Source organism: Periplaneta americana, chromosome 3 (genome assembly GCF_040183065.1).
Source record: "Periplaneta americana isolate PAMFEO1 chromosome 3, P.americana_PAMFEO1_priV1, whole genome shotgun sequence".
NCBI classification, from domain to species: Eukaryota; Metazoa; Arthropoda; class Insecta; order Blattodea; family Blattidae; genus Periplaneta; species Periplaneta americana.
In genome coordinates this window covers 124,037,811-124,050,706 of record NC_091119.1, presented here as the reverse complement: position 1 = coordinate 124,050,706, position 12,896 = coordinate 124,037,811, and the positions used below count along the sequence as shown (strand labels likewise).

General features: G+C 32.9%; 1 protein-coding gene across 5 annotated transcripts in view; it reads right to left on the bottom strand.

The window, feature by feature from the left end:
* Nucleotides 1–208: 208 nt before the first annotated feature.
* Nucleotides 209–12,896, bottom strand: part of PhKgamma (phosphorylase kinase gamma) — a 68,498-nt gene continuing 55,810 nt past the window's right edge. For 3 of the 5 annotated variants that reach the window (XM_069821535.1, XM_069821536.1, XM_069821538.1), the window contains one exon: nucleotides 9,670–9,807. Coding sequence is in view for 2 of the 5 variants with exons in the window: in XM_069821537.1 (XP_069677638.1) it covers nucleotides 9,673–9,807 (135 nt within the window). In the remaining 3 variants the exon portion in view is untranslated. Of the gene's footprint in view, nucleotides 9,808–12,896 lie in introns of all 5 variants that reach the window. The other 2 variants (XM_069821537.1, XM_069821539.1) reach the window with 1 other exon arrangement.

The following is a 12,896-nucleotide window of genomic DNA, read 5'->3' as shown; positions in this document are numbered from 1 at the left end:
GAATTCACTAGTATGGTCTTCCATAAAGACAATAATTTCTCTCTACTGCTTTCATCCTCCAAAAATGTCATACAAATAATTTTATACATTATAATGTTTTAATGTTTCCATACAAGCAGTTCATATTTCTCATTCATGTTTCATGTCTAGTTTCCAAGGATAATTGACTTGAGGGTGCCATTATAATTCTGAATGAATTTACACAGTCTAGAAATAAATATTATTTTTTCAAAGTTTATTTTAGAACAAAATTACATTCAATCTATATCCCCGTAACAAATATAATTTGTATAAATATCCAACATGTCTTTATTTGTAATACTTTGCAGCTGACATTTTTAACACGTCTTCAACATACGTATAATATACCGGTACTAAAGTGTTTCCTGTTTGTTGCATATGTATTTTTACAAATTGTTGTACACAGAATGTATGTAAAATAAGGTTAGCTCAATAAAATTTACTGAGACAATAACATAAAGCTGATTGTAACAAAGCACATAAATCCTTACGTAGTAAATGCCCTGTATATTAATTTAACTTAGCACTTTATTACCTAATTTTACTACATCTGAAATATAAATATGTTGCAGGTCTTAAATGATGTGACCAACATTTTTATGCGCTCGTCCTGGATAAAAAAAAAATGTCTTATGCTGAAATGCAGATGAGCTGTTAGAATAGTCACACCATTGACAAAATGAAGCTTCAAAGCAATGTTTTCTAGCTAGTACGCTTTTATTATTAGTCACACTGTCTCCTATTTCCTGTTCTTCTTTACTCTCGATGTGAGGGAAGGAAGTGAAAGAAATTGGGAAAACAGAGTTGCAACCTGAGGAAATACCTAACTTTATAACCAGTGAATTTTTCATAGAAATGCATAAGTGTAGGAAATGTATGAAATACAAAAAAATAATAATAAAATTATTTTTCTTGAAGCAATATGTCAAAAATATACTTTCCTATAATCTCTGCGGATTCCAGAAAATAATTTTCACATTTTCTTTGATAAGAGTTTGGCATTTTCGTGCTCTTACAATGAAGAAAGAAATCGAGACAATACTTGAAATACAACTGAAGTCCGTAAGTTGTAGATGACTCAAAAAAAATCTGTCATACAGATTTCTCCTTGACATATTACATATAATAAAATTTGTGTTACATTTGGTGAGGGAATGGTTTTCTAAGAAATTTTAAGGAAACAAATTTATGTATGAACCTCTGAAAACCATATCTGACGATGATGACACACTTGATCATTTACAAGCCTTAAAAACTTTACTGAAATGAGCATACGTATTCCATTTTCTATGTAAAAGAGGTTGTTATGAGAAATCCAGGCAGAATTTCATGATGTTACTAACAAATAAATATGAATAATTGCCTTTTGAAATAGAATAAATTTACATCTTGAATAGCAAATTATTTATAGTTTTACACTTTTGCGTTGATTGTGTTCTGAAGCAGACCTTTGTGTATTTCATAACACGTGTGCTGGAACATAAAATCTCTTATGTTTCAGAACCGCACATATGTTCCATCTTTAGGACACTAAGACTTGACGGGCATCTTCTCTGTTGAGCCTGTTATGCTTGGACCAGTTGTTTGGAGTAGCCAGGCACAATGGGCTCAATGGAGTAAGTAGGTGATTCTTCAAGTCTTACTGTATTGCCCTGTATACGGAATCTGTATTCAGTTCTGAAAAGTTGGAGATCTTAAGTTCCAGCACATGGTGGAATGCTCAAAAGTCTGGTTCTAAGCAAATTATCTAGTCAGATAATTATAAAAATAATAAATTACGTGATGGTTTTTATGAAGGTTGTGATAAAAATTCACTGATGACAGAAGTTCAACAGAAAATACAGTTAATTACAGGATCAATCAATTTTGCTTCATAGAAATGGAGCTGCAGTCAAAACTAAATCTCTACGTGATTCGTAACAAGGGTTAAAGTTTACAGAAAATTAGAAATATTTCAAATCAAATATTCCCAAATAAATATATAATTGAACTAAAACTCCTCAATAACATTAACACCCACCCTACAACCAGGCACATACAGTACTGCATGCTGTTCATTCTAAGACGTACATATTTTAAGTAACAGTATTACTCAAGGATGACTAATTAGGGAGGTTTACAATTTTTTTATACAACAGTAATGTCCACAAGTAAGACAATATTTTTACATTATTAAATAGTTAAATGGCACCTTTAACATATCTCTTAACCATTTTTCTGTTTTAATCTGTGTAAGTATATCCATAACGAGTGTCTGATTTAGGAGAAGATTTTCTGCCGACTTTGTCATGTATTTGATGGCACAAAAATTTGCACTCACCTTACTGGCAAAAAGTGCCATGGCTGTTTTGTACAGTCTCAATTTCAACAGTTTTGTTGTCAAATATGCAAACATACCTCATATCCCTGTCTGTTTCACTAACTAACATTTATTTATTCATATCATTAAAGACATCAGCACAAAGAATTTGAGTGACCACAAAGGTCCTGAATACAGTAAACATGTACAATATAATATGATTTGAAATATAAAGGGAAATAGATTTTCTCAGACTGTATTCTAAACAGGCACTTATCTCATCCAATTTGTCTTCAGTATGAACATGTGTAAGTTGAGTTTTCCTTCTATTCAGCAGTACTCCTGTTGCACGAAGTTTTGCTACTAATTTGTAAATCATAGCTCTATCTACTAGGTATCAAGGAATTTGAAAATTTTCTATGAAAGTGTAGTTGACATTTCCAATTTTAATGTTTAGCAAAAGTATTCTATATAAACACACGCTATTCAACCAAATACAGGTTATCATAACAGAGTCAGTGATGCTCCTGAACTACTCAGTGAGCACAGCTTGGCTTGCCAGCAGGAATAACTTGTTTGTATGCACGAATCATGTGGTAACTGCACAGTACTGCATTCTCTCTTTATCTATCTCCTCATATGTCAAACACTCGTTATTTTGGACAAAAATTTTCACAAAAATTTAATAAAACAATTCCGTTGAGTTACATTCAAAACTCCAAGTTCTGATTTTCATTTTATCTTCGTACTTTTGGACTTCTTAAAAAATAATGTTTCTATTCTTTATATAATTTCTCGTGTCTTTATGGGCTATGGTTTTGATATTAGAAATTAAATAGAGTAAGAATTATTTATGTAAAAAGGTGTCAATCTATTGTTTAACAAGATGCTTGAAGAAAACCAATTTCGTTTTCGATATGTTTTCATTAATACCAAGCACACAAGACATGTAAGGAAAAATCATACAGATAACATGACTTCTGTAAAACTGGAGGTCAATGCTCGATCATAGCATGGCAATCAGACTGCACATTAGTTTCCTCCTCTCTTAAAGGAAGTGTCTTAACACAGAGCAACAATGATAATCCTTTAAGAACTTGTAAACAAAATGATAAACTACTGTCAACTAAGCTACGATCTAACTGTACAGTTACTGTATTATTCATTCAGCCCAAGAAAGAAACCTCACATAAACAATGCAGCTTGTATCATTCTACGCTCAAGAGGTGTGATTGATTCACAGCATCTATAGCAGGCATGTCAAGCGCAGACATTTCTAGCCTTTAAACGAGGTGTAACAGTGATGTAGATTCTCTTTTAAGTATATACCTGCATGTGACTCTGTAAGCAGATGGTCTCTAGATTCCTTGTCAGAGGGTACAATATGTCCTCATTTGACATCCCTTATCTACAGTGGCTTCTCCTCAGCTAGATTCCACACATATTATCTTAACAACGCACATGTTCTGAATATCACAAGCTGTTAGAGAAATGCAGTGTTCTTATTCAAAATATCTTATTTTAGCTAGCTTGCACAAGCTAACACATGACTAATGTTTAAAGAGATTACTGAAAACATTCAAAACAACACTTTTTCCTGCACTCTTTGAAGCTTTGTCACTTTAATGTTTGACTGCCATAAAGCTGTGGGATGAGTTGTGCTACTTTATAGACATGCTTCCCTATCAATTGACGTCATTCTAAAGCCACTGTTGTTGTATGTATTGGTTACCGAGTGGTGGCTTATGAATGATTTAATCTTATGGTAAATATATTTTAAATTAAAATATAATTACTTATTTAACATAGATTTTATTTGAAAATAAAAAAATAAACGGCAGAATATAAAAGATGACACTAGACTATAATGTTTTATGCTGAGAGGTGTACTGTGGTAGAAGATCAATCATGAGACATAACACGTGCTCTTATTGACATCAGGTTTCACTCTTGAGTTGGATGGATAATAAATGCATGTCTTTCTTTCTCCTTCTGGTAATTTGCTAGGAGATGTCGTTGCATTTAGACCACTTTTACACTAAACTTAACCTTAGTGTATACAACGTATACTAAAACACTAACCTAACCTAATGTAACCTATCACAGATTAAGGAAAAGGTTAGGTTAGGTTAGTTTAGGGTTCTAGTATATCTTGCAAAAATAAATTTTATGTTTAGTGTAAAAGTGGTCTATATGCAACGACGTCTCCTAGCAAATTACCGTCCTTCCTTAGTACAAGAGTAGAATTTGCTGACATACAGAGCACAGTAGGTGTGTACAACACTTCCTTTCACAATTACAGAGGTAAAAGTTTAGTATCTCTCTCTATAACATGACCATATCATACCAAGAACTAGAGTCTAGATAATACCTGATGTAGTTTTAATGAGCATATTAAGGGCTATTTACCACAAAACAAACATTTTTATTTATTTATTCTATATATCACTGTAGTCTATCTCAAGTACAGTGCACCATCTTTCAACAGATGAGACTGATGCTCAGGACTGATATTACAATATATGGGGAAGGTGTGATGAATGTCATGAATATGATGGAAGATTGGCACAGATATGCACAACCACATTACACTAAAGATTTTCTCCTCCTTTGGTTTCACTAAGAAGTTTCATTCTGAGCCTAAGAACATCATGCCATAACTAGAAAACAATTACATCATTCTCATATTGTACGATTACTGTGGTCTGTAATATGTGAAATGGACAGTGTCTGAGGTGTTTTGATCAAGCTGAATTTTCCTTGACATAGGTGTCTGTGTAGCATATACCATACTTCACTACCATCTAACCCACAAATAAAATCACTGTATTTATTTCTTAAAATCAGAATGTAGGAAGTGAAATTAAAGTAACATACAGTTACCTAAAAAAAATTCTCTAGAGAAAAATACAAGAATTATTATCAAACACAGTTTATATTTGTGCTATTTTAGTCGCATACATTACAGAAAATAAACATATGCAGAAAATAAAATTAATTTAATATATTGATATATTTTTCACATATTAAACATAATTAAATAGTACAATGCATATATACTTTTAATTTTCACTTCGTCTTTTCACAATTTCTACTCATTGTGTCTGATCTGGTTGAAATGTTTCCTTTTTAAAGACCACGACTTAATTTTAAGTCAGATGCAATCAGCGAATTAACGACTGGGATCAATGTTATCTGAGCTAAAGGGCCATGGTCCATTGGAACTGTTGTTACCGTATGTTTTGTCTGCACTGGTGGTCGAAGTGTAATGATTAGCGACAACTGCAAGCCACGATTCATCCAGACCTTAAGTACCATAATGCAACCAGTCACAGTCTCAGTCATTCTCGGCACGCTAAGGAGATCTTTGCGCTCCCGTGTGCCACATCACTGATGATGTCTGCCAGAGTAGCAGACGAAACATACAGTAACAACAGTTCCAACGGACCACGGCCCTTTAGCCCAGATAACATTGATCCCAATGACGCCGACTGTGAAAGCCTACATTCAAAGATGATTTAACGACGTTTGCAATCTATTTGACATTCCAACCATGCCATTTCATTGGTTCAAAGCACTGTTCCCGTAATTGTACAATTAAGTACATCTATTACAGGATATTTTCTTACATTAAAAGATCTTACAAAATATAGTTTTTCAAATGAGAAACACTTTTACGCCATTACTATATCTGAATCGTTGTGTAACAAATCATAATAAAGGTAGATAATGCTCTTATATTTGTAATACAACGAAAAAATCCTGGCTAAAGGACTTCACTGTACTTAAGTTGTAATATCTCAATTCATTCTTGCATTACTCATATTAATGACTTGTAACTGACTACTGTAAGATGTAATGCACCTAACGGGTATTCCCATCATAGCAACTATGAATATGGTAATCTATTTCCAGCGAATTGACTTCCACTTTCTGAAAAACCTTAACAGATTTAACTCTGAGGATAGGGAAGACATTACAAAAGCTTTCAAAATCAGTGATGCAGTGTAAGGAAATCAAAATGTCAACTAAATATGCAAAATGACACTGTATTTTAAGTTTCAACACTGACAAAATTAAGTTAACTGAAACAGTGCAAGGACTTATAATTCAATTAAAACATGATGACTAGCCAGAAGTGGAACTGAATTGTAGTTGCTCTGGGTGTACAAATTTCCAAAATTATTCAATCTTGTCATTATTCAACTAGCTATTAACCTAAGCTCTCAGTTTATTGTTTACATTCAGATGAGATTGCAGATTCGATACTTCAGGCCAAAATAAAGCCAAGAAAATTTACTTTAAGCAAATATTTGTGACATAAAGTAATACAAGTAATCATTATGACTGCATTGTTGAAGTTATTCTAATTTTAAATATCTGAGCCATGTTTTGTTCAACTAGCTCTTTAGATACACTTTAATGAAAGGAGATTAAACACGATTATCGATATGATTAAAATCTACATACTAATATAAAGGAGTGAACTCTGGCTGGAGTACGAAAGTTATCTAATTCATTTAAATAAAACTTATATATGGGATCCATGAACTCAGCAATTCTCAAAACTGGACACATATATCAGAAGAAAGATAATGTGTTTTTATGCCCATAAATTACACAGATACTTGAAAAAATGAATTTATAATGACATAATGTAATGTGACCAGATGTCCCATTCAGTCCCATTTGTGGACCTTCCATCCCGGTGTCCCAATAGTTCATGGACCTGTATTTTAATACCTTGTGCAATTGTTTTAACACAACGATAATAATAGGAGAGCTCGGTTGTAACTGTGACCAATGCTAAGCTGGAAAGTTATCAGTGGTCAAGACATTTTCTCCTTTCAACATCATTAAAAAAAATTGCTAAAATGTGGAATTTGGCTTATCCTTGCCTGGAACTAATAGTCCTTAGAAAAGAGTTTTCGCCAAAATGAACAAAATATGGACATTGGAGAAAACATAACTGAAGATTGACACACTGAAGACATTGTTAACTACCTAAGTTAATTTTAAATATAGGTGTCATAACTTCTTCAGTTTCTTAAAAGAAAATAAGAAACATCTCATGGAACTTCATTCATCAGAAAAAATATACCCAATAACCGTGTTATTAGTAGGCTAATGTAATTTTGTATTTTGTTTAATGAGCAATGTAATTTTATAACTTATGTTTTTGTAATTTTGTTATACTCGTATATGTGATAAATCTTTAAGAGTTAATATCTACATTGTGTTTACATTATTTTGAAACTGAAGAAAGATACCGAATTTTGTACAATTAGGAGGGGGAGTTTTTTGCGAAGCTGTAATATAAGTAATTGTTCCGTTCTGAGTTTCAGAAATTCTGGTCACATTACATAATCCTGTAAAGTTAAAGGATGATGAATTATATTGGCCTAAAGATTATAATTAAGGTCATAAAATTGATTTTAATTTGGAATCTGAGTATATTTTTGTCAATGGACTGCTCTGAATAATGTCAACAGTGATAATATAACAGCACTGTACTGAGATGCTCGAAGAAGAATGATTATAAATACTACCAGTGCTTTTCTTCTGGAGAAAAAAGAGGTGGAACTCTGTGTACAATATATATGGCAGACGGGGAAATGATTACTGTCCAGTGCACGGGATTTTGTCGTTTTTAACCTCCTTTTTGCCCAATTTTATGACTTGAAAGACCTAAGCGGAATTCAAAGAAAAATTATGTTAACATAATTAATAACACATTTCTCGGTTCCATAATGAAAAATGCAACAAAAAGGTGCTGGAATATCATTCCAGCACATTCCACCAGAAAAAAAAGTACTGAATACCATCAGTCTGATGCCTTTGGAAAAGAAGATATTTTAGTTTAACACCAATAAAGGGATTATAAATAGGTTTTTCCTAATACTACTGCATTAGAAATGTTATTGAAGTAACATCACTTCTAGCTGCTGTCCAGTTTTCAACTAATACCATGCACTTACATTTGGGAGGAAGAAATGAAGGAAAATATTATTATTATTATTATTATTGTTTGTTATTATTATTTTTGGGGTAAAAACAGACAACAGACATTCCCAATGATATACATGAAACAGAAGAAAGTTAAGAACATCAGTTTCTACAGTATAATTCTTGAAAAAAATTCCATAACTGGGGAAGTTGATCTGATTTGTTCCTCCTGCTTCAATGTCATCATTTAGTGTGTTTTAATTGTCATGATGGAATGAGCTAAAGAAAAGCGAGTATGCTGACAAGAAGCAATAACTTTTACAGAGTTGGATATACGCTATTCTAAAAATTCAAGATAGGCATGTACGAGATATATGTAAATATTTAGTAATAAATTTCAGTACATAGGATTTTATTGTAAATTGAAGGTAAATTGAAATATCTTATCGTTAATGTTAATGTTGTACGAAATGCGAATCATAAAATAATAATTTGGATGTGAAAATACAGTAATTACAATTTGCTCTGAACTTGAAAATGCCAAATCTTGAAACTTCTAATCCTTAAAACTGTACTACGTACTTATCTATGTTAGAAGTGTGGATGGGTGGTATTTATTGTGAAATAGTACTTAATACACTGATCTAAAAGACAAATGAATTGTGACACAAAATCACGTGATCACTTGGTCCAATCAGACTATGGGCAATAAGATAAGATATGCAATGAAGCTAAACAATGTTTTTGGGGTTAGTAAGGCCACATCCGATTGCGGTGAAATGACTCTATGTCTCTTTTCTTAAATCTATTTTCAAGTGAAGCAGTCAGTCACATATGGTGCTCCTTTGTTTCAGAAAATTATTTCCTGGCTGGTAAGACTAAAAATTGAGCCATGGGGCAATAATGATGATGATGATGATGATGATGATGATGATGATAATAATAATAATAATAATAATAATAATAATAATATAGAATTGGCGGAATTATGGTAGGGGAAACGGGAGTACTCCAAAACAACTGTTTTTGTTCTCCTTAAACTTCATTTGTACCCAAAAGGATTTGAACTTGAAGTAGGCTATTTTTTGTGTTGTTGGCTTTTAAAACACACGTATTTCATAGCATTCTTCAAGTATTAACAAAGGATTGGTACTGAAAAATTACAGCATTAAGAATTGAAAATATATGTTGGTTTATAAATATGCAGCATGCAGCTCTTGTAGTTCTTGCTGGGAATATAGGCCTAAGAAAAAAATCAATTCCATCTCTGGTGCCGATCTGAATAATTCGTTGAGATGTACAGTACATATAATCTATTCTAGACTCTACAAACAACATGTGTTGTCTATGTTGATGTCTGGTGCTGCAGGGTCAGTGATCTACTCATACTAATTTTTCAGCCTATGTTATCGACTCAGGTTACTCACGTAGATGTGTTTCAATTCTATCTTCGGTGTGTTTTCAAATAAGGCAGCCCTGTTCTGACCCTCTCCTTTCTTCACCCAATGGCCATACACTCGGAATGCACAGCCATCAATTACCTGTGTACAAGCAAGAAACATCAGTCAAATACAGTTCATCTCTTACAAATTTATCAACGTTATTTATGATATAGGATTCCTACAACAAAATAAATCTCTGGTAACATATAACCAATGAGAATATCTGAAACTGAAACTGGCACCTGGAATTAGACAAGATTCTTCTAGAAACTGGACCTGGCTTATTTTATGAGAGTAGGCCTATGTATACAGGGTGATTCACGAGAATTTACCATCACTTACGGAGTTTATTTCCAAAGACATTCTGAGCAAAACACGTCATATAAACATGTGTCCTAATCAGAGTGCTGCAGAACAGTGCTTACAACCGGTTTATATTCGACCGCCGACGAGGTTGGACATTAATTCGAATATCCGGTCTCAAAGCGGTTGCACCTGGCTAGACAGAACCACAGATATAGAGGACAGAATACCACGCACATTTCACCATCAGGAACTCTGATGACTTTTGTAACTACACAAATGGAGTAATTGAAGGAAATTTACTTTTCCTAATTAAAAAAAGCGTTAGCTTAAAATTCTTAGGAAAATATTTGGGGCTAAGAGGGATGAAGTTACAGGAGAATGGAGAAAGTTACACAACGCAGATGCACGCATTGTATTCTTTACCTGACATAATTAGGAATATTAAATCCAGACGTTTGAGATGGGCAGGGCAAGTAGCATGTATGGGCGAATCCAGAAATGCATATAGAGTGTTAGTTGGGAAGCTGGAGGGAAAAAGACCTTTGAGGAGGCCGAGACGTATATGGGAGAATAATATTAAAATGGATTTGTGGGAAGTGGGATATGATAATAGAGACTGGATTAGGGACTGATGGCGGGCTTATGTGACGACAACAATGAACCCACGGGTTCCTTAAAAGCCATAAGTTAGCTTGAAATAGGGTTATAATTGATTGGACACTTTGATACAGTACATTTATCTTCATAACTAATATGTAAACCAACTAATGGACACCAGTAACAACAAAGGAAATAAGTGTAATGCATAGATGAAGTCTGACATTTAAACAAATACAAGAATAAAATAAAGTACAATTACTTACAAAATAGAAGAGCAAATATGTATACACTTACTATTGTAACGTTCATACTTTAAACTCAAAATACATAGGTTACCTCTGAAAGAGTAGTTGTTAATATAGCCTATGTCTTTTAATTATTCTAAGTGGATGTATTATTATTTGTCTAATAAATCGTTTTTAGGGAGATAAGTTATTAACAAAAATAAAAGCACTCTCATGTTTAATGATTGTAGTTTCATGATCAATGAGGAGAGAGGAGGAAATATCATTTGAAATGTACATGATGATAAACGTGTCCTTGCAACGATTCTTGGAATTCCTGGATGGCTCAATATTATCTGTCTTTCATAATCCAGACCCGTCCAACCGAGTGAGACTCGGACATTCGTTAAACTGAACATTGGACTACTCCGAGAGATGGAAGAGCTTCGCATATTGTCTATAGCGCCAGGCATTCAGTAGCAATCTGTCTTTTCTATCTTTCGTAACCAGTTATGCAGGACTCTAGTCCTAATCTCAATATTTTCAGAGTTACACTAATTTAAAGTTGTTAGTAAAATACCATTTTTTTTTAGTTTTAAGGGTAAAAGAATATTACAAATAGACAATGAACTATTCAGAAGTATTATTTCTTTAATTGGCTAGTGTTCTGAAGCTAAAATGTGTTGTTAATTGCTTTGTAAAGATTTTGTTCTTCAATTTTTAATAAAAAATTGCATTATTCTTACGCATTATTCTTACTTATCACAAAAATGTTACAAATCATTACGACTTCGGGAACTAAACTCTTTACAGTTTAGTTATGCACCCTAATGTACAGTCTTGAAGGATTTACAAGAGTGGTGTGATATTTAACAATTGTTAAGTGCGTAAGAAAAATGTAATTTTGTAGTTAAAACCTAAAAAAAAATTCTGTACAAAACAACTATGGAATTCACAACATATTTTTAGCTTCAGAATACTAGCTAATTAAAGAAATGATACTCCTGAATAGTTCATTCTTTATCTGTAATATTCTTTTACCCTTAAAACTAAAGAATAATTATATTTTAGCCTACAAACATCTTCAAATTAGTGTAACTCTGAAAATATTGAGATTAGGATACATGTTTATATGACTTTGTTCCTCAGAATGTCTTCGGAAATAAGCTCTGTAAGTGGCGGTAAATCCTCGTGAATCACCCTGTATATTATGTGCAATATTAAAATACTGTAGATGGATTCAGCACTGATTTTTCACGCCAGAGATCAAATCCAGGAAGTATGCCTATTATAACTGAAATCTGTGATAGATAAAGGAATTAGATTAGCTATTCTTAGGGTTTTTCCGTTTTCCCTATCATTATTCTATCAATTCTCAATCATATTTGTCACTCCTCTCAGGTTTAGTAAGTTTAAAACTGTATCTATAAAAATCCTCGGCCAGCAAAAGAGATTTCCACAACTTGGAAGAGAAATTAACCAAGAAGGCAGAATGATGACTGATGATAAAGAGTAGCAATTTCTTTTATAACGGAACAGTTATGCGAAAGGGAACCAACCAACAAAATCGTGATTTTTTAGATGATGTTAACAGGAAGAATGAAAAGGATAATTATTCATTATACAAAAATGACACAATCCATTTCCTGATAAGGCTGTAGAAGAAAATTTACTTCAGAATTTTGGTACATCAATTTTACATCAAAAGGAAAACTTTAAAGTTAAATATCTCAGTTCCTACTCTCTATGGGTTGGATCCCTTTAAACATTGTATAATTACTTTCTTAGAAAATTATCATAAATGTTAAATGAGAAAATTAACCAGTTACATAAGATGAACATTCATACTTTTGTTTTATTTTTATTGCCAGTATGCTCTATAACATACTTTACTGACAGTATGATACACCCTTTGACACGGAAATTGGTTGCTGTTCAGAGATGAAATCCCACCTCAGAATAGCTCGGGAATCATTGTGTGCTCTCTGTTCACACACATGCATTTTATATAGAGGTTCAAAGTCCTGTCTTTGTAACAAGAAGAAGAAGCTATAAAGG